This window comes from Canis aureus, chromosome 28, assembly GCF_053574225.1.
Source record: "Canis aureus isolate CA01 chromosome 28, VMU_Caureus_v.1.0, whole genome shotgun sequence".
NCBI classification, from domain to species: domain Eukaryota; kingdom Metazoa; phylum Chordata; class Mammalia; order Carnivora; family Canidae; genus Canis; species Canis aureus.
In genome coordinates, this window is record NC_135638.1 from 9,999,496 (window position 1) to 10,022,386 (window position 22,891).

General features: G+C 38.8%; 1 protein-coding gene across 1 annotated transcript; it reads left to right on the plus strand.

Moving 5' to 3' along the window:
• The first annotated feature begins 12,817 nt into the window (after positions 1–12,817).
• CA1 (carbonic anhydrase 1) lies at positions 12,818–22,429 on the plus strand. The gene is made up of 7 exons (XM_077876381.1): positions 12,818–12,973; positions 13,674–13,871; positions 15,616–15,734; positions 17,288–17,383; positions 19,424–19,486; positions 20,345–20,500; positions 22,045–22,429. The coding sequence occupies exons 1-7, from the start codon at positions 12,937–12,939 to the stop codon at positions 22,159–22,161; spliced, it is 786 nt and encodes a 261-aa protein (XP_077732507.1). The 5' UTR covers positions 12,818–12,936; the 3' UTR covers positions 22,162–22,429.
• Positions 22,430–22,891: the final 462 nt, after the last annotated feature.

Genomic DNA, 22,891 nt, shown 5'->3' on the forward strand with positions numbered 1-22,891 from the left:
GATATGGCCAAATTTCAACATGGTAGGTGGAAAAGGGGCTGAAAATGTAAGTTTAGTATGACACTATTTGTTCTTAAAAAAGAGAAAACACATGCAATTATTTCCACATAGCTGTATCAAACATCTCTAGAAGAGTATGAAAAAAATGGACAATTTTGGTTCTCTCTGGGATAGCAAATGGGAAGGGGATTTTTTTTTATGTTGTACTCTTTTATATCTTTGAACTTAGAACCACTTAGACATATTGGCCCCCGAAACGAAAATTACAGATAAAAATATTCATAAATGATTTTTCACAATGTGGAGAAACGCAAAACACAAATGCTGCCCAAGGCAGCTGAGGGATGAGGGTGTAGCCTCGTGTTACTCATTAGTGCGGCACACAATTAATGGCCCAAATTCTTCTTACATGCACTATTTTTTTCTCATTTAGGCAAGACATTTTTTCTTCACACTTTTTTTTCTTTTTGTTTTTTCTTCTCTTTTTTTCCCCCACACTTTTGATCACCGATGAGCTCACACAGGCCTCTGTTCCTGGCTCTTGGCAACCTGTGCTTTCTCTTGTTGCTTAGGCCCCCAGACAATATTCTTCCCCACCCTAACGTCTCAGCCTCTGGTCACCTGAATCGTTGGTATCAAGTCACAGAACTTACCAGGTACGATAAGAGGATGGTGGGACACAAGGGGGTGCTGGGCTGGCAGGCAGGGGTGGGTGGAGCAGGAGCAGGATTCCTGAGGCAGGCCGCAGTCAGTGCCCAGTGGTAGGACCCAACCCCAAGTCAAAGGCCAGGTCAGAGCCCAGGTGGGAGGCCTGGGGCTGGGGCCCACATGGTGCTGCACAGAACTGAAACTAAGCATACAGCCATAGGTCTGACTCAGGTCAGGGGCCAGAAACAGAGTTCAGCTTCCAGCAAGGATAGGTTCGCATATGGCGGCTGCAGAATGGAGTGATGACATGGAAGAGTTATTATTTTTTTTTATAATTTTATTTTTTATTGGTGTTCAATTTACCAACATATAGAATAACACCCAGTGCTCATCCCTTCAAGTGCCCACCTCAGTTGCCCATCATCCAGTCACCCCCGCCCCCGCCCACCTCCCCTTCTACCACCCCTAGTTTGTTTCCCAGAGTTAGGAGTCTTTCATGTTCTGTCTCCCTTTCTGATGTTTCCCATTCATTTTTTTTCCTTTCCCCTTTATTCCCTTTCACTATTTTTTATATTCCCCAAATGAATGAGACCATATAATGTTTGTCCTTCTCCGATTGCCTTATTTCACTCAGCATAATACCCTCCAGTTCCATCCACCTCGAAGCAAATGGTGGGTATTTGTCATTTCTGATGGCTGAGGAATATTCCATTGTATACATAGACCACAGCTTCTGTATCCATTCATCTTTCGATGGGACATGGAAGAGTTTTTAGTATTTTTCTTGCAGGGGATAACTAAGAGAGAGGGAGGAGTCTCCAAGTCTATTGGTAACATACAGTAGGGCAGACTGTGGTGCTCTCCCTCCCCACATTTAGTGCTGTTTATCCCAATCTTATCCCCTCCGAAGCCATGGCTCACTGAGTTCCCAGCAAGCGTTCCCTGTCCACACTGGAGCTGGGTTGAATGATTTTCAAGGCTGCCCCGAGGCCTAACGAGGCAGGCTGGTCACATCAATGGCAGCGAGTGGATGACTGTGAGCTGCAAAATGAATTCACAGCTAATTTCCACAACCAGAGTGGCCGTGCCTGACTGCCATGGTATCATTTGTTTTGTTCCTTGTTCGTATTATGATGAAGGGATTAAGTTGTGCTCAATTTAGCTTCATCTAGACGCTGCAGTTCCAGTCATCCGTCATAGCTGCATTTCAATCCTCCCGAATCGACTAGCAGTATAAAACCCTCTAACGTGTTGTCCATTTGTCATCGTCATCGATCTCTGCATTGGTACAATAGCAGCCTTAGAAGAAACAAAGAACATGTCAGGTCCTGGCCTCTAGGTCCTCTGCAGAGCCCATGAAAGGCCTGGATTTTCCAGCTGCCTCTGGAAGAGGCAAATAGGAAGGAGGCTGAAAGCAAATCATACATCGGTTGCCTTAGGCAGGACACCTGCCCTGTCAGTCTCCGCTACATCCAAATGGAAAAATGGGGGATCTAGGATTACCTTCACGCAATGCCAGTGGCCAAGGCACTGAAAGGTCACATCTATTATCGTTGGCATTTCTCTCCTCTCTGGGCTGTTTTTTCAGTGTATGTCATTCTCATCTCATACAGAAGGTATGTTCATCATGCCAGAACATTGCTGCTAATATTTGATCTAATAAAAGATACCCTATCTTTCCTGTCTTCAAACTCGATTATGTCTAGCTGCTGCTACAAGATGATTCCTTTCTTCCTCACCACTCCAACTTTATGTTTTAAGGACTTGAAACCTTAAGTAAAGTTTCATGGGCCACCTCTTCTGTTAAAGTTAAAATGATTCCTTTGAAACCATGATCGTAGCCAAAACAAATGACAGTCAGCCCCATACCCAGAAGTGACTTTATGTTACAGCCAATGCTCCTTTGGAAGAAGCCACAGGGCTTTATTAATAATCCCATGTTTACCAGCCAACACCTTGGCGTTATGTCTGGTATCAAAAGCTGAGGGAGGACTAGAGACACAATCTTAACCAAAAAAGCAAAAGTAGAGTAGAAAAGTGTACAACCGCTGGTGCCAGCTTCAAGCAACCACACAGTAGAATCTTGTCCAACTCTGCAGGGGGGCAGGCCATGAAAACTCTTGGAGCCTGGACAGGAGCAACAAAAGACCACACTGAAAAATGTTGAATGTAAACCTGGTTAGCTAGCGCCCCCAGGAATTACCACAGGAGGAATTGATAACATTGCCAGGAATTCATCTTCCCCAGATCAAATCACTGCATAAAATCAGCCCTCTTGTCCTAGGAAATCCAAATTCATAAGCTTCATTCTAACCGGAGCTTGGTTCTTAGCCACTAGGGCTCCTAAGGACTCCTTTGGATTCTGTGGGTCTCCATTTTTAAAAGCATTATTGCCATGAACCTGGGGAGGTGTTTTTCCTGGAGTTCTTTCTCACCAGACTGGTTCCGGCTGCCTCCTGGGTGATGATGGAAAACTAAGGCACTTGCCAACATGTCATCCTCTCATTTTGTAATCCTTGGGCACTTGCACAAAGGTTATGTGGAACTTTACCAACTAGTGAAAGGCAGAGTCCGGGGCAGTCTTAAAGGATTTAGGATTATTACTGCAATGTCCAAATATTGCACAGTAAGGAATTCCACCGCAGGGCTGGATAAACTAGGCATAAGGGAATGCGATCAGAAGGCTTTCATTTAACAGCTTTGCACCCTTAACCATGGAGTTTTGAGACCCAAGGCCTTTCAAGTCACACGTTTAGGCAGCTTCTCCAAACTTTCCTGATTCCAGAAGCTAAAGGAGCCCTCAGAGAGCATAGGAGGTCTCTCTATAGAGTCACTGTTGAAGGAAGAGCTAGACTTTAAGACCTTAAAATTCTTCACTTACTTCTTGCCAAACCTATCTTAGAGAGCCGCTTAGTATAAGTTGTATATTTAGGTAGCCCTCATCTGCCTGGAGCAACTTGAGAAAAACATTTTAAAAAGAAAAACAGGAAACTCAAAATAAGACACATGGCCTCTACCAGCTAAATCGATTGCCCAAGTAACTCTTTGTATAACAGGAGACGGGATCAAGAAGGACTTTCATTAAAATCTTGCTATTTCATCTTCCCAATGTTTGTGGAAATGTGGAAATATGCATTCATCAGTTATACTGAAACTGAGGAATTTAAATCACGTGGTAGCATGGCTCCTTCTCAGAAATGTAGGGAAGGTGGGCATTGAAAGAGCTTGAGGAGGGTGGTGCAGTAGCTCCATAGGCCTACCCAGGCTGGCAGTGGAGATGCAAAAAAACTCACAGCACCCATTTATTCAGGACACATGACAGCCCTCATCACATCCTGGCCCCCCTTAGACAAAACAAAACCCTCTCTGTATCAACATTTAGGGAAACTACACCGACTGTCTTGGGGTAGGAGCTCACCCTATCAGTGAACCCTTGTAATAATGAAGTAAAAAGTGACAGAAGGAAAGCCACTGTTGATTTGATTTTATAATTTGTCACTGGGGAGGAACACTTGACAGAGTGTGAAGACTTGATGTTCTAGTGTTAACACTTATATCTGAGTTCTAACACATATCTGAGTTTGGATACATGGTTTCCTTTCCTCATCCACGAAAGCCTCGCTCTGCATTTTGAGGTGAAGATACTAAAATGTGTTCTACCCAGATCACAGACTTCTTAAAAGTTATAAATAAGATCACATGCAAAAAGGTCCCCATTCTAGGGAGCTATTCTAAAAGAAAAAAATTTTTCTTTCTTGAAAAGCACCTGTAATCAATCATTCTTTTTTATTCCTTACTAATTTCTTAGAAAATGCCCTGGGGACAATTATGTCTCATGGTTTCAAGGCTGATTAGACAATATACTTCAGCAATCAAAGTCTTAGAAACTCTGACCCAGCCCTGTGTCCTCAATTCTCCCCAGCATTTAACTCTTCCATCCTAGGGAACCACAGCCCACACAAGTGTTGCATTATTAGTAGTACACTTGGCTAAAAAAAAAATTAAAAATAATAAAAATAATAAAAAAGAAAAAACCTCTCTGTTACTATGCATCTGATGTGTGGTTTTAGCTCTAATCCTCATTTAAAAAAAAAAACCTTCAAGGTGAGTATTATTATTATTCCAGTTTGCAACAAAGAAATAGCATGACTCAAAGAAATTGGAGTACCTGGATAAAGGATTTTATAATAATGCTAACACCTGAAAATAGTCATGAAGCAAAGTCTTTAGAGATTGAAGGAGCATTATAGATACTATTTCACCACATCAGGTGTCTTTGTTCACTCTCTTGAAATCAATAAAGAGGGTCTCTGTAATGCACTTCTGTGCACTCTGCCTTTGAATGACTCATTCTGCAAACCACTGCTTCAATCAGTGTCTTGCCACTTTTCTTTTATAGACCTACTAGGACAGGGACCAGTTAAGAGTGAAATAAAATAACAGACTCCTGCCTGCCACAATGGCTATTTCCACTACTAAAAGGCATTTGATTATTGTACCTGTCTCTATTCAATCATGAATCTGATCTAACCGTTAAAAAAAAAAAAAAAATCCATGAAGAGCAGGTCACCGCTCTGTTTTTAGCATGTTGACCCAACAGATAAAGGGACATCACAGAAATGAATTAAAAAAATTCTCTCCTGGAGTTAGGTACTAGTAAAAGCATTAAAGGATTGAAGAAATCTTACTTCAGGGGAAAAAGACTAATTCATAAAATAGTATATTCTGAGGTAGCTGCTAATGTTCAGTATTTTTTCCTAAAAGGGAAAGCATGTCAGGAAAACAACATTCAGTGGGTAAGCCCTAATTGTAGTTGGGCCTGCCTGAAACTACAGACAAGTCATGTGACTATTTTGTGCCAGGTTGCTAATAATGAAATGCACATTTAGGGAGTTTGATCAGAGACTTGCTCTCGTTGAAACATATCTTTTGGTAATTAGATTGCAGAGCTAGACTGACCTAGCCCCCCAGACACATCAAAAACGCCTATCAATTACTGGGGCATCTGGATGGCTCAGAGGGTAAAGCTTCTGCCTCTTGATTTCTGCTCAGGTCATGACCTCAGGGTCCTGAGATCTAGTCCTCTCATGCAGGCTCCATGCTCGGTGGGAAGTCTGCTTGACTTCTCTCCCTCCCTCTGCCCCCCTCCCCCACACTCACTCACACACTCTAGCACTCTCTCTCACACACACAAATACATAAATCTAAAAAAAAAAAAAAAAAAGCCTACCAACACTTCCCAAGAGAGCTTGGTATTTGTTAGTCATCCAAGTCAGTTTAGGTCATTTCACAATCGCAATGGATTCATTGAGATACAAACACATGTGCATTTAACTACGAATTTGAGGCAGGTGACCTACAGAAACACTATTTTAAGAGGATATATTCAACTGCCATTTTTAAAACTTTGATAAAAAGATTTTGATAAAATTTGCTAAAAGAGCTTGAGAACTAACAAAATTGTTAAGGGAGTTGGCAAAAACTTTTTTTTAATCTCAAGTTCAATGTTAGGTAATATGGACCCCAAAAAAGTTTGCCCGAAAGATAGTTTGACAAGGTGACTGATACGACTGACCTTCATCTCCATTAATATTTACCTTTGAGAACTTAACTTCTTTCATATTTACCTGTAGGATTTAGTTTAACCTGGGGCAAGCAGATTTCTGTTGTGCAATTGTTTGAATTTCAGGCCACGTGCGATCACTTGAACTACTTTATTTTACTTAATCATGTATTGACCTGAGAGTTAAAAATCAAAAATTTTTGAGGCCACAATTCATCATTTATATTTGTATGATATTTTATGATTTACAAAGCATTGATCATGTTATTTTATATTTAGGTGAAAAATAATGCTTAAAACGTCAGCTGTTATAGAAAGGCTCATCAATTCCCCCAAACAGTTACAAGAGATAAGACACAAATAGCATTTTGACAGTTATAAAAATAAATGTAAGGATGATACATTAACCTGCTCAGGTTACCCATTCATCCAGTAAAAGAGCTTCCTAACCATTCGCTTAAAAGTGCACAAGCCTATGTTCTTAGTATTTACGGTATATGTTTCCAACCTGTAATTTCAATAAACATCATAGTTGACTAGATGCATTTAAAATTTAATGTTTTTAAAGGCATGAAATTGTAATAAACTGTAAATCCTTCTGTGCCGTGAATTAAAATAGTCACCTATATAGAGTTGACTTAGTTGTTAATAAAAAATATTCATTAGCCTATCAAAAATTGCCTTCAAAAATAATATGTTCCATGAGAGACTCCTAACTCTGGGAAATGAACAAGGGGTGCTAAAAAGGGAGGTGGGCGGGGGGTGGGAGTGACTGGGTGACGGGCACTGAGGGGGCACTTAATGGGATGAACACTGGGTGTTATGCTATATGTTGGCAAATTGAACTCTAATTAAAAAAATATGTAAAAAAATAAAAAATAAATGGAAAAAAATAATATGTTCTAAGATAGGAAATATAAGGTTGAAAGTTCTGTCTTTAATTATAGTAATAAAAGCCAAGAGAGTATGGATTTTTGACATTTTTATGTGAAAAGTGCAAACCACATTTGAAGAGTTAAGTTTTGACACTTGTAAAGTGTCAAAAAATTTGACACTTCTAAAGACCAACGTTCTCACTCTCCCGGCATTGACTGACAGACACAGACGGGTCACTTAATTCCTCCCATTAACAGAACAGAGAAGGGAAGGGCTCTTTTTCCTTAGTTCCAAATATAAACATGAGTTGGGTGACACACACCCCTGAGTTCAGATTTGTGCATTCGGGAAGGCACGGTCCCTGCAAAGCCTTCTGCCCTTCTAAGTCTTTATAAAAATACAATAATTGAAGTTAGAATGACCATTTAATCATTCCCTCTCCACTCTAGTGAAATATTATTGAGCACCATTGTTTTCCAGGCATGTCATAAGTGAACTCAGTGGGTTTAAAAAGCATAAAGTGGCCCTGTCTTGATGGAGGTGTCATTATAGAGGTGGTGGTTATAAACTTTAAGGAAGCAAATAAATTAATTCCAGAATGCAAATAACGTCAGGCTGCAACAAATATGCTATGAAAGAAATAAGACAGACTGATATAACAGAGTGACTGGGAAGAGGGTAGATATGTCGGATTTGGAGGTCAGGAAAATTATCTCTGAGGAGGTGATCTTGTGCAAAAGTCTAGATATAGAGCAATCCAGACAGAGGGTGCAGACGTGTTTGTTTGTTTGTTTAAGATATTATTTATTTACTTGAGAGAGAAAGAGAGAGAGAGCAAGTGAGAGAGAGCACAAGCAGGGGGTGAGGGGGGTCAGAGGAATTGGGAGAAGCAGACTCCTCCCACTGAGTAGGGAGACCAATGAGGCCCTCACTCCCAGGATCCTGGGATCACCACCTGAGCCGAAGGCAGACACTTAACTGACTGAGCCACCCAGGTGCCACGGTGCAAAGTATGGATGAAAATAAAGACATTCACTAGAAAGAATAAAGTGGGTAAGACATTTCAGTAGAAGAGAAGACCAATTTGGGCAAAATGATAGCTGTGAGATCCAGATAAACCATCCTGCCATTGAAACAGATTCATCAGAATTTCCAGTTGTCTTACTGCAGAAACGTTTGAACGAATATCACCATTTTCCATGACCCTCTTCTCCACTAGATATAAAGTTTATCTTGCCTCCCTGAACAATACCACTGCAGAGGGGCAGGGAACTTAGGCAGCAATGTGATAAGTCATGCCAAATTTTAATAGTTAAAAATGACACTTGATTTCCTTATTTGGGGGAAAATATGGATCCCAAGGAAGCCACTTGTCCTTGTAGAACTCTAAGCATTAGAGAACAGCTATTTCCCTTTGGAATTTCTTGCCAGCTGTATTTAGCAGATCTCTACCGTATTGAAACACAGCCCTCTTTCCCATTTTTATATCCTTCTATGCCAGAGCATTATTTTTTTTTTCAGAGCATTATTTTTTATCACAAACTGAAGTACAAGACTCACTGTAATCCCTTCACCTGCGTAAGAGTTCATGTTGTTAACTTTAAAATGTTAAAGGAGCAATCAGAGGAAAACATTCATTTAGGAAACTAGAAGAAAAAAGTTCAAATAAATGCTAAGACTTTATAATGTAAAAATCAGCTACTTATGGTTTCTAAATTTTGTAAAACACTGAGGAAATGGTGCTGCTTTTTTGAAAAACATTGCAGGGCACTGAAAAATCTCCAGCAAAGTAATTGATGCTACTCAATAAATAAATAAATGCAAAAAATATTAACTGACTTTACAGCAAATGTTTTATAGATAGCCTGTTAAAGGCATCATAGTATAGAGAAAAGGAAGCACACACAGGCTTTTTTTTTTTTAAAGATTTTATTTATTTATTCATGAGAGACACAGAGACACAGGCAGAGGGAGAAGCAGGCCCCATGCAGAAAGCCCGACGTGGGACTCGATCTCGGGTCTTCAGGGTCACGCCCTGAGTCAAAGGCAGGCACAAAACCTCTGAGCCACCCAGGCGTCCCCACACAGGCTTTCAAGGTAGCCAGAAAGGGATTAAAATCCTGGTTCTTCTCCTTGAATTTTGTGAGCCTCAGGTTTTCCTCTTTAAGAGTGAGATGAGGGGTACCTGGGTGGCTCGGCGGTAAAGCACTGGCCTTTAGCTCAGGTGAAGATCCCAGAGTCCTAGGATTGAGCCCCGCATTGGGCTCCCTGCTCAGCAAGGAGTCTGCTTCTCCCTCTGCCTCTGCCTCTGCTTGTGCTCTCTCCTCTCTCTCTCACCCCCCCCTCCCAAACAAACAAAATCTTAAAAAAAATAAAAATAAAAATAAGATGAGACTAATTTAATCCCCCGGTCTGCTTTTAGGATCAGTGGGGCTCATTATTTTAAAGGACTTGGCAGATGAAAATTGCTCTATAAAAACTAGTCTTTTCTAAAAAGCCAGCCTGCCATCCCCTAGCATGAGTGCACAGGGAACACTTCTTCCCATAATAGTCAATCTTCCAGCACTCTTGATATTTCTGTTTGTTTCATGAATTTTATTTATTATGAAGGTCAAGAGATAAAACTGTGGCATAGAGTTTAAGGGCGGATCCCCTTAAGATAATCAACATTTCATTTTTACATTTTTTCTGTAATATTTGGCCTCTGAAATTCTGTTTCATTTGGTAGCAAAGGAAACCTTTCTTTTCCCCCCCTCAGCCCATTAGTATGGTTTCATCAAATTTTCGAACTGGACCAATATACTTATGAAAGTTAAACTTCCTGCACATCATACTTTCAACATTTAAAAATCTCTATAAAGTGCTAAAACCTTTTTTATTTTTATTTTCCTCAGCTTTATTGAGATATAATAAAGTATCAAGTTACTTCTTAATGTTATTAGTTAAGCAATTCTCTACCAAAATTACTTATGTATTTTTGCATTACTTTAAAAAAATAGTTTTTCCATCAGCCTAATTGCTCCTGATTCATTTTCAAGTATGTTTAGGCTTATTTGGAATATTTTATCAGGAAAAATGAATAATCTTTTATATTTCATAGTCTTAGGAAATAAAGTGTTAGTTTAGAAGAGCAAAGGCTGTATAGATTGAACTCCTTTGGTATAAAAAAAGAGTCTAAAGATCACAGCTCTGAAATAGTACCCTGGGGGGAGGCTATTAAGCTGGAAGAGGCAGTGTTTGTAAGCAGAAAAAGAGGGGTGAAAGTAAATGGGTGAGGTGTTAGGACTCAAACCATAGATATTCATTAAATTTTACATCCTCTCTCTATAGTTTTCTGCTTGCACACAAACACACCCAGGTGTGTAATGGAATAAAAGGTCATAATAGTTAAGGCTCAAAGGAGTTTTGTGCCAAAAATTTGAAATGAATGACCATCCCATATGACTGTTAAAATATTCATGTGATGAATCATCACATAATCATATAATGAAAAGAGGTCGTCTTTTTCAAATATGTTTTTCAAATATGTTGATTAATATAGTGGTTCTGTTTTTAATTATTTTTAGCAAAATAGCAAATATTAGGAAGCAAGTACAAGGCAAAGTGGACCTTCTACTATGAGTTCATGAGCTTTTGGCCAAACTGAGATTCTTAAGTCTAGAATGAAGGAAGCCCAACAATCAATTCTGACTAATGATCCACTTGAGTTAGACCACAACAGATCAACTAATCCAATCCTCCACAAAATAGAATCAAGTGGTGGTCATTGGGCATTTATTGACACTGGACAGTTAAGAAAGAGTATAAGCTTTGGAGTTAGATCTAGATTTAAACTCTAGGCTTATGGGATGTAAGCTTCCATTTACAAGTTTTGTAACCTTAGGAGGTGTCTTCACCTCTAGAAAGCCTTCTTCTAACGCAGAATACAGATTTTAATGCCTAATTTGGTTACTGTAAGAATCAAATGAATTAGTGCATGTAAAGTTTTCAGCACAGCCTTGAGACATACTGGGCCCTCAATATATGGTACTTAAAAAAAAAAAAAAAAAAAAAAAGCTCCCTTTAAGTAATAGCTCCTTCTCAATATATGGTACTTTAAAAAAATAGAGCGTAGAATGGAAGCGTAGACTCTCCCCACAATGTTCATGAGCCATAGTCCACTCTGTGGCTGGGGCAGTTGGCCATTGTGAGCCAAAAAGGGACAAACAATGTGTCTCTAGTCAGCTTTGCTATTGCACCTAGTCTTCCTCTTCCTTCAGGGAGCCCAGGCCCCTCAGACAATTCTAGAGTGTGAAGGGAGACACTCCCTAATGACCACCATGGTATGAAAAAGCATTACTATGGAAGCTCATTTTTCTGCTTGTACTCCTTTGAACATATTTAGAGCCTCAGATATGTGGATCCAGCCAGAGTCTGACACATGCTAATTGGTTTTCTTCGCCTACTTGGAAAGTCCCATAGATCTCCCTATCACTCAACAGGTGGCAATTCTCACCTCGGTTCTGGCTTAAATTGGGTTTACGAGAATTGTAGGTATAAAAGGAGAATTAGGGGATCACCCATCTCATAGCTCACATAGAGGGTATAGCAAAGAAAGCAACTGGACATGGGGCTCATGATGAAGTCTTGATTTCTTGGCTTCTTACTAGTTGTGGAGAAGTCCCTTAATAGCTCTCAACTATAAAATAATCATTTTTACTTGATAGGATTTGTGTGTGTGTGGTGGTAGTGAAATTGCCTTAAAAATCATAAAGAAGGGGGAGCCTGGATGGCTCAGTCAGTTAAGCATTTACCTTTGGCCTAGGTCATAATCCCGAGGTCTTAGGAGGGAGCCCCACATCTGGGTCCCTGCTTAGTGGGGAGCTTGCCTCTCCCTCTCTCTCTGCCTGCTTGTGCTCTCTCGTTCTCTCTGTCAAATAAATAAAATATTTTTTTAAAAAAATCAAAAGAACGATTTCTATTCCAGTAGAGCTGAATTTGACGTGTAAAATAAATATTGGGCTATCTTCAATTTCAATATTAATAATACTATCTCCATGGGCAGCCCAGGTGGCTCAGCGGTTTAGCGCAGCCTTCAGCCCGGGACATGATTCTGGAGACCCGGGATCGAGTCCTGCGTCAGGCTCCCTGCATGGAGCCTGCTTCTCCCTCTGCCTGTGTCTCTGCCTCTCTCTCTGTGTGTCTCTCATGAATAAATAAATGAAATCTTTAAAAATAATAATAATACCGTCTCCAGTTACGAATTCCAATATTGCTCTAAAATGAAGGACTTTATTCTCATCCTGTGTGTCTATGAAATGTACTTTATGGATAGTATATATTACAAAGAATTAATTTTCCAATCACTAATTCTAATTTGCAATTACTAGTTGCAATCATCCTGTAAACGTACCCATTATTCTCCTTACTAAAATAGTGTTGGTATTATTGCTGAAGTATCCAGCAAGTGTGACATTGGAAATATCAAGTGCACAAATCCAATTTTACTTTTGGAAATCCAAAGACTCATAGGGGATATTATTCAGCTATATCATCTACTCACATGAAAGAAACAGAGCTTGGTTTTATAAAACCTATGATTTTGATATTTCTTTCTTACAATATAAGAAAATGAAACAATTGGAACTGCTCTGACCTTTGTGGGCTTTTTTTTACGAGCAGCTTTTTTTTTCTTAACTTATCTACACTTCCTGATAGGCAGAGATGATGATATAGTGGCTTATTAAAGGCAGAGAAGTTTCTATAAAAACCCACAAGTGGTAGTTTCAGTTGTTTACCACTTGCTGACTCTCAGTCAGTTATTCCAGGTATTATCTTTGTTTGCAGCAAAGAAAACTAAGTAGAAGATCATGTCGAGCTCCAACTGGGGATATGATGACAAAAACGGTAAGAGTTCTTCTGCTCCTGTAGATCAAAGTAATAGCTCTTTGACTTTTCCAATAAAAGAGGTATTGAGCGGGCACCTGGGTGGCTCAGTGGTTGAGCACCTGCCTTTGGCTCAGGTCATGATCCCGGGGTCCTGGGATCAAGTCCTGCATCGGGCTCCCCATAGGGAGCCTGCTTCTCCCTCTGCCTGTGTTTCTGCCTCTCTCTGTGTCTCTTGTGAATACATAAATAGGGTCTTTAAAAAAAAAAGAGGTATTGAGCATTTTAAAAAATAAATTATATAAGTAAAATAAAATAACTTTAGTCATAGGCTAAAGGTTTGAACTGCCTGACTTGAATGACTAAAATAACTTTGCATATACTCTTAGCACTTGTCCTTTGAAATACGGTTGTTCACAAAATGTGTTCTCCATCTCTTCCTCTCTCTCAATCCCTCTCTCCATATATGTGTGTGTGTGTCTATTAGAAGTCTATTACTGATAGTAAAATATTTATAGTTGTGTTGACAAATACACTATTTTATAGGATAGTATAGAAAAGTGCATTCTCAAATGTTGAATTTTCGTTAAGCTAAACAGAATACCATTTAAGATGCCTGAATAAATTGTAGTCTAATAAGCAAAGAGCTACTTATACTCCTAAAACTTGGAGTCAAACACTTAACAAGTTTTTGATTGTATGCACGTGTTTGCCTTGATAGGTCCTGAACAATGGGGCAAGCTGTACCCCATTGCAAATGGAAATAACCAATCTCCCATTGACATTAAAACCAGTGAAACCAAACATGACACCTCTCTTAAGCCTATCAGTGTCTCCTACAATCCAGCCACAGCCAAAGAAATAATCAACGTGGGACATTCTTTCCACGTAAACTATGAGGACCATGATGACCGATCAGGTGAGCCAAAAGACCTTTCTGATTATATTGTCTTTGACTCTACTAGGAAAATTTAAACAATAGGACTTTAAAAAACACAAACGCCATCTTCAGTCTTTTTGTGCACATGTGTAGTGCATATGTGTAAATTTGTGCACTCTGGTGAAGCATCCTGGACTTTTGCAAAACCCCCAAGTGGTAAAGATGATTTTTGGAACCCCACAGCTCTGTCTTTTTTAGCTCTTCTCGTCCATAACACCATTCCATCTCTTCTGGTCTCTAGTAACTTTGCATTCATTTCACATTCTCTGAATAAACTGAGTTTTTTCCAAGAAGTTCTAATAAGCCATCACGGTGAATACAGAAACTGAAAAGGCAAATATTTTCTAATTGGAATGAGGATGGAGGAGCACAATAGGAAAGAGAAATGGAGTGAAGAACAGATTTACTTCTTGCAGCCAGAAAAATGACTCTATCATTATAAAGTGCTTGGGTACCAGTAAGAAAATGAGTCATACGTAAACCTTGCAAGATTTATTCTGTTCATAAGTATACTCTTCTATCTCCCTCTCCCCTACAAGACTGTAGTGACTGAATTCTTCATACCTCAGAACTTAGCACATTTTCTGCTACACGGTAAGATTTTCATAAATGTTTCTTAAATAGTTTATTAAATGGGCAGCCCAGGTGGCTTAGTGGTTTAGCGCCACCCGAAGCCTAGGGTGTGATCCTGGAGACCCTGGATGGAGTCCCACGTCGGGCTCTCTGCATGGTGCTTGCTTCTCCCTCTGCCTGTGTCTCTGCCTCTCTCTCTCTCTGTGTGTCTCTATGAATAAATAAATAAATAAATCTTTTTTTAAAAAGTTTATTAAATGATAATTTCATAAGACAGCTCTACTGACAAAAGGCGAAACTTGGAGCTACGTCCATTGTTAATATTAGATTAGATCTGGTATTATGTGTGTTTAATTAATCATATGATTACATAGACTCTTGAAAATGACAGTCATTCAATATCAAAATTTTTAAAGTGCCCCCATTGCCCCACTGGCACTTTCTCTTAGTCCCTGGACAGGCGTTCTCAACAAAGTTGTTAACATACACGTTATGTCTTGACTAGTTGCAAAGTATGTGATGTGTAATTTGTTACTCAAAATAAATTACTAAAGATCTTAATACTACCTACATAGTCTTTGTTGAAAGAATGAATGAATGAACTTGCAAAGTTAAAGCAGATTCAGGAAAATCTCTTTTCAGGAAAAATTCAGGGAAAGCCCTGTAAAACTATAATTCGCTTACCTTCCCATATACTTCCTTGGCAGCAGAAAAAGGTAAAATTAGGGGCACCAATGTGGCTCAGTTGGTTAAGCATTCAACTCTTGATCTCAGCTCGGGTCTTGTTGTAAGGATTGTGAGTTCAAGCCCCATGTTGGGCTCCACACTGTGTGAAGTCTACATTTAAAAAGAAGAGGGAAAAAAATTTTTTTTAAAAATAAAAAGAAGAGGAAAAAAAGAAAAAGATAAAAATTACAGCTCATGTGCTGAGAACTGTATATAATAACCCAATGCAATGGTCAGGGACACATCATATACATAAATGCCATCATCGTGGATATAAGGGAGAAAATCCCACAAGAGAAAAACTTTGGCATTAGTGTTTGTTCTCAGTTCTAGCTAATCCAATTTAGTGTTGGTTTATATTCAATGCAAAGATAAGCAGGAGCTTGTGATCATAAAACTAACGGTAATTCCTTTCTTCTTCTAGTGCTGAAAGGTGGTCCTCTTTCTGCAAGCTATAGGCTCTCTCAGTTCCATTTTCATTGGGGGAGCACCAATGACTATGGTTCTGAACACACAGTGGATGGAGTCAAATATTCTGGAGAGGTAATGTCACTTAGTAAGTGAGAGATAATTACACTGAGAATTGCTTTCAGAAGCAGCTGCTTGGTTGCATAAGTCACCATTATAAGGGCCCCAAAGGAATGAGCTTTCTCATCCCTAGAAGGAACTCCCAGGCCCTATTAAAATCAAACACACACATACTAAGTTTGGTAACAGAAGGAAATTTTTTTATGTGAAAAAGGCAACTTGGAGTTGAGCTCCTGAGCCCAAGAACCATCACTCTCTTCAGGATGCCTCAAAAAACTGTTACCTCCACATCAGGCTAGGCTCAAGAGGAGGCTAATGCTTTCCTTTAAAGCTCTGACTCTGAGCTGACCATACCATTTGCTTCCTATTCAAATGTTCAAGTTTGGACACACCGATTTCTAAGAAATCTAAGTCAATGATCTTCTCATCTACTTTAAGAAAAATAAAAATAATCCAAGCTAGAGATGAGAGGTGCTTAGCCACAAAATTCAACATGTGACTGAGGCCAGGAGGGAAAATGAGAGGGAGAGCAGGAGTTGGGGCAAAGAGAGGAAAAGGAGAGAGAAGGAAAAGAGAGAGAGAAAGAATGTGAGAGAAAGAGAGCAAGCAAGAGAAATTAGGTAAGTGGTATGGGGAGAATTAACTAATGTAAAGTAATATGATTGACCAAGTGATCTCTTTACATTAGGAGATCAAAGAAGGATTCTTTCAGTAATAGCATTTGTGTTCAGCCCTAATTCAAGACAAAAGGCTGCCATTGACAGATTACAGAGGACATTCCAGAAAAAAATCAGCAACTAATGCAAAAAAACTTGAAGTTATAAATTGAATGAAGAAGTATAATCTATGAGATGTGCTGAGAGATGGCTGTTGATAAGTGGGGAAAGTAAGAAATCAATGATAGCTGTTGTACTTTTTGATTGAGCAATTAGGTAGATGGTGGTCCCTTTTCCAAAAATGGGAAAATTAAAGAGTTTTGGCAAAGAAAAAGTCAAGAGTTGTACTTTGGCCATGTTCAGTTTGAGATACCTATTAGACATCCATGCGGGGATATCAAGAAGATACCGAGATGACATACTGGATATTCAGATCTAGAGTTCCATAGAGAGGTTAGGCTAGAGATGATGATTCGAGAGGTGCCTAGATGTGCTTAAGAGAATGTGTTTTGGGCCAAGACCCTCAGATTGTCCAGGAACCCCTTCTCATAAAGTTACTAAAAAGTACCTCACCTGACAGGTGTTATTTCAGTTCTGTTGAAAACTAGTTAGTTGGAATTCCTGATCTTTTCATACCAAAACAATTTTTAAAAAGAAGTAATACTGAATAGTTGTGATATTACTGGAAAAGAAATTTTATTCACTGGTTCCATAGAAATTGCAAATTGCCTGCTCTACTCAATGTACATAACCCTTCTTAAGAGTGAGAACATAACCCTTCCTATCTGCTGGACCCAGGTTCACATAAACGTTATCTAAGCCAAACACATCTTCATCTATTAACAAGTTAATTTACAACGTTCTCTCTTCACAATGGTATAAATAACTAACTGACCACATTATTATTTTTAGCTTCACATAGTTCACTGGAATTCTTCAAAGTACTCCAGCTTTGCCGAAGCTGTCTCACAGGCTGATGGTTTGGCAATTATTGCTGTTTTGATGAAGGTGAGTTACAGAGAGTTACAGAGATCGGCTAACACTATTTCTTACCAATCAGACACCAAAATAGTATAAAATAAGGCAAAAAGATATTTGAGTCTTTCTTTTTTGAAAATGTTTCCATTCTACTCATGGCTACAGGTGAGCAAACAGCTCCCTAGTACTTTGCTGCTTTGATTTCTCTTGGCTTCTACCTTCTTAAGAGAATTAAGTTTCAGGTAGGGATAGAATGGGAAGGTGTTGGAGGGAGAGGGAACTTCTATACTCCAAATTTTCCAAATTCCTTTTCCTCTAAACTTCCTATTTCACAGGCTCAGGAATTTACCAATTTAATGCATCATTAGGAAAAAAATATTAAGAGGATTATTGTCCCATAAAGAAAGTTCAGTTAAGGTTTAAAATGGCTGGTGTTGCTTAAATCCTCTCTAGGAGAGTCCCTGAAAAGTTCTATAGGGAAGTTATTATTGAATTGGGTATACTTGGGTCTTTTGGGTTCTGCTCCCCAAATTCCAATGTGCAGATATCCCCCACACCTCTAGCAAGCAATTCTTGGACACCAGCAGGCATCCAGACATTCAGCTCAATTTTGACAGTGTCCATGCAGAGATAGCCTCAGGTTCCACAGGTTGAGGGTTCAGACTTACAAGATTGCAAGTTCCCCCGCACACCTCCGGTGTCAGTCTGCAGCCCACATTGTTAGTGGGGCTTCCGACTTGACTGACTATAAATCAGAGTTTCTCATGACCTCTTCCTTGGCTTGGAAGAGGTTAATTAATTTGCTAGCACAGCTCGCAGAACTCAGAGAAACATTTTACTTACTAGATTACTGGTAATTACACAAGGATATAACTCAGATGGAAAAGATGCACAGAGGAAGGTATGGGCAGAGGCAAAGAGCATCCTCGCCCTATCCAGGCCTACTGTCTCCCCTGTATCTCTCCAAATTCACCCATCTGGAAACTCTCTCTACCCAGTCCTTTTGGGTTTTTATGGAGACTTCGTTATTTACCCACGACTGATTAAATCATTGGCCTTTGGCAACTGATTCAAGCTCTAGTCTCTGTCCCCTCTCCCGTCCCCAGAGGTCTGAGGGTAGAGCTGAAAGTTCCAACCCTCTAATCGCATAGTTGGTTCTCCTGGCATCCAGCCCTCATCCTTAGATTCAGTTCAAAAGTCCCCCCAGTCAACATAACAGAAGATACCTTTATCACTATCACTTAGGAAATTCCAAGGGGTCTAGGAGCACTGTGTCATAAACAGGTTTCTTATTATAAATATCGCACTTAGGTGGCTAACTTTTGGAATTATAGTGATTCTAGTTAACCTTTATTGATCACTTACAACGCACCAAACACTGTACCGATTATAACTAATGAAACAGGCCCAAAGTAAGAGGTTGTGTTTGGTGTCACAGTTCCTGGATTTTGCTAAGTTCCGGGATTTTGACTTGTGTGTCCTTGAACATCTTGACCATATTAAATTAAAATCGAGCTTTTTGTTTGCCACTTTCCTTGTGCTGGGGCCAAACCACCAACATCCCAAGAAGTCAGCAAGAAGGAGAACAGCCTATCGAGAGAACTGATAAAAGTGAACTTTTGCATAGTGACCACTTCACCTGCCCAATCAGTGAAGTGCGAATCCCACCTTGCTGGTCAGCACACATGAACCCTTCTCAAAAACTACTTACGTGATCTTCCTTTTCTTCCACAAATACCCCGAGTCTCTGTCCTGAAATTGGAATGCTATTTGGGTTTCTACCCCAATCTGTGTGCCCTGAATTGCGATTCTTTGATCTCCAATAAACGCGTTGCCCCTTGAGCCAGTTTCTTGTTTTTTGGTTGACAGCAGTTACACATCATGAACAATTCATTTATAGAGCACAAGGGCCCTCAAGGACCTACGCCAAGCAAAATTCCCTCTCTAAAAGCAGAAAGAAAGTGTCTTCCCTTCCTTCAGTTACTGTTTTTAATAGGGAAAAAAAAAATTAGCTAAACATAGTTTGACTTTATTACAATTTCTAACTCACATTTTTTTTTTTATCTCCAGATTGATCAAGCCAATCCAAAACTGCAGAAAGTGCTGGATGCCCTAAACGCAGTTAAAACCAAGGTCAGTAGACTAAATATGTTAGTTTAAATCAGAGGATAAGAATCCACAGAACTACTGAAATCGTTTAGTCACATATTTGAAGTGGAGAGTAGGAAACCTAGAGCAGAAGCTACCAATTTGAAAATCAAGGTACTACTTAGATATTGTTTGCTTCTGGGAAAGTCTCTGACTAAGGCATTTGATTTGTTTTGATTTTTTTTCTCTTTCCCAGTTATTTTCTTTTATCTATCTATTTTAGCAGGATGAAGTCTATAGAAGAACAGATTCCACAGCCATTTACATTTTCTTTAAAAACTATATCCAACTAAAAAGTGATTTTTTTTCCCCATTTCATGAAGAAAATTGTCTGTCTCTTCAGTGGTACAAAAATGCAGGAGTTAAGAGTATCCTTTTGAGATACCATTAATATGCCACTGACAAACAATCAAAACAGAAAATAGGAATAAATGGAATAAGGCTAAAACATAACCAATGTGCATGCTAATAGTTTTGCCACGGGAACAGTAGCTGGCATCATTCCTATAGAAATAATAAATGTCTTATCCTGGAAGTGAAATATCTTTTAGAGAGTGTAGATTATTTTAAAGCATTTTAAACTTTATGTTCAACCAAATGAGGAAGGAAGAAGATTGGTTGGCCAAAATGTCAGTGTAGCAAATTTTCAGTCTTCTATTATTTTTACTGCTTATATCTACAAACACACCAGTGTATATTGTGTAGTAGAAGATGTAAATTCTCAGCTAAAATATCAAAACAACATATATACCAAAATAATATAACATAGATATCATATATGTATATGATATAAGTATTTTAAATCACGATATAATAATATATTACTTTTCTTTTTTCTTCCAGAACAAACGAGCCCCATTCACAAATTTTGACCCTTCTATTCTCCTTCCTTCATCCCTGGATTACTGGACCTACAATGGCTCTCTGACTCATCCTCCCCTTTATGAGAGTGTAAGCTGGATCATTTGTAAGGACAGCATCGGTATCAGCCCAGAACAGGTAACGTATCAAAGGTGAAAGAGGGGAAACTGGTAGTGCAAAGCACGAGTATCACTTCAATTCAGAGCACTAACGGGGAACATTATGACGTCAAATAGATTTTTTAGAAGTTTGTAGTCTATTCCTAGTGGAAAAGATTCATTTCTGACATGGCTCTGTTGAACAATCAAAAAGAAATGTGTATTATAATGCTGTTTTATACTTTATGTAGAAAAAAAAAATGGGAGATTCTGAACTCCTGCTGTCTTTTCCAATGTAATAAGGGAAAATCCAGCCTTGTTAAGTGTCTACCTAGGAGTCTCATAAGCAAAGAAAAGATTGTCCCTGGAAGTTCTACTAAAATTTGGGGGAAGTATGGTTCGCAACTGACATACCCTGAGAGTTGACAAAGGGTTTTTGTTCTTCTTTGAAACTTCTGTTATTAACTATCCAGCAAAATATGTCCTTAATTATTGTTTATAATTATGATAATAATAACTGCCTTTGATTGAGCGACCTCTTTTACTAGGTGCCTTACAAACATGTTTTGCCAGCCAATTCTCATAACAGACCTATAGGACAGGTGATATCTGTAGCCTACTGGTAATGGACACTTACTTTTGAGCTTATGCTACATGCCAAGCACTATTCTAAGAACTTTGTATCTATTAACCTATTTAATCTTCACAACAACCCAGTGTAAGTGGCTGATGGTGTTTCATATTTTTCCTATCAGCTATTTAATGGGCCTGTTCCATACTACATTATGCATGTATAATTTCACCTATATTAACTCTATACTTAGGATTGAAACGTTGAGGGCACACCATTTTTTTTTTTTTAGGTGTAGTCATTATTTTCACTTTTGGTGGAGTCAGCGATTTTTTTTTTTTCACATCTCCGTGGTTTTATAGGCCAGTTGATGTTTTGTGGAACTCTTAGAAAGTTTGTCTACATTCAATGACAGGGGTTTTTGGGTACCTTTGTAAGGTGATGTCTTAAGTAGAAGGTAGGAATATATTTTGGGATGGGAAAGTGATTATTCTGAGAGCTCATAAATTATCATACATTGTGGCTTAAAAAACAAGCCTTCAGCCATAGCTTCAGTCACTCTAAAGAGGTTAGATTTCTAGCAGAATAGGACATAAATAGAACAAATTGATGGTTGCAGATGGGAAGAGGTTGGGGGATGGATATAATATAATAGATGAAGGGGAGTGGGAGGCAGTTATGGAATGAATAAGTCACAGGGATAGAAAGGTATAGCACAGTGAATATAGTCAATGTTATTGTAATTTTACTATATGGAAACTCAGCCAAGGTAGCCAGGTTGACATTCTGAGAAAGTTGGCATTCGAATCCAGTCAATCATTAACAATTTAAACCAAATACCTAGTTCAAATAAATATGTAGGAATTTTTGACTTCCTCCCTTCCCATTGATGAGACTATTGCAATCAGCAACTTAGTTTTCTAAATATCAGTGCATTACTAATACTGGAAATAAAGTCCTTTGTATAACTTTAATAGCCTTTGATTCTTTAAATATTTTATCCCTCTTCCCAGCTGGCTCAGTTCCGAAGTCTTTTGTCGAATGTTGAAGGCGACCAAGCTGTCCCTATTCAGCACAACAACCGACCACCCCAGCCTCTTAAGGGCAGAATAGTGAAAGCTTCATTCTGATGGGACCAGGAGGGAACTTCTGCTTCCTCAAGGAACACTGCCCTGCTTCTGACATAATCCAGTAAAACAATTTTTAAGAAACACACTTATTTCAATACTAGCAAGGCAGCATAGCTGCAAATTTAATCTGTAAAGTTAAGTTTTAATTTTTATTCTTAATGCTTAACTCAAATAATAATCTATAAGCTTGTGAAACTTGTGACTGAATTCAAGTTTATTTTGTGGAATTCTCTATGATTGCAATTAAAGTATACCTAACAATTTCTTAGTGATTTGTATCTGTTTCCATTTTATTCAGTTTAGCTGAACTAGTAAAATAACTTTATCCCTTTCTTGTCTATTATGTACCCTATTTTTTTATATTAAATTTCTGTCCCATTTACATTCAAAAATCTTAAGTGCCCTATTTGCAATATTATTTTGCCTCAAATGTAATAACCTGAGAGTAGCTTGAGATGAAATATTGAGAAATTCATCTTCTTACTCTTGAAGGCAAATATACAGCTAAGATGACAACTATATATAATATTATTATACTGGCCCAGTATTGCTATAATTTATGTTTTCTGTGATAAAAATGGTATCTTTTAGATGGGAAGATGTTGCCTCTGGTTATTGCTTCCACTTTTCTTCCTCCCATTAGCAAAGCCAATGGCCCTCCTTGCCCCCATTATCATAACTAGTTAGCTTGAATAGAGAATCTGTAATTCAAAATTTGAAGAAAATTCAC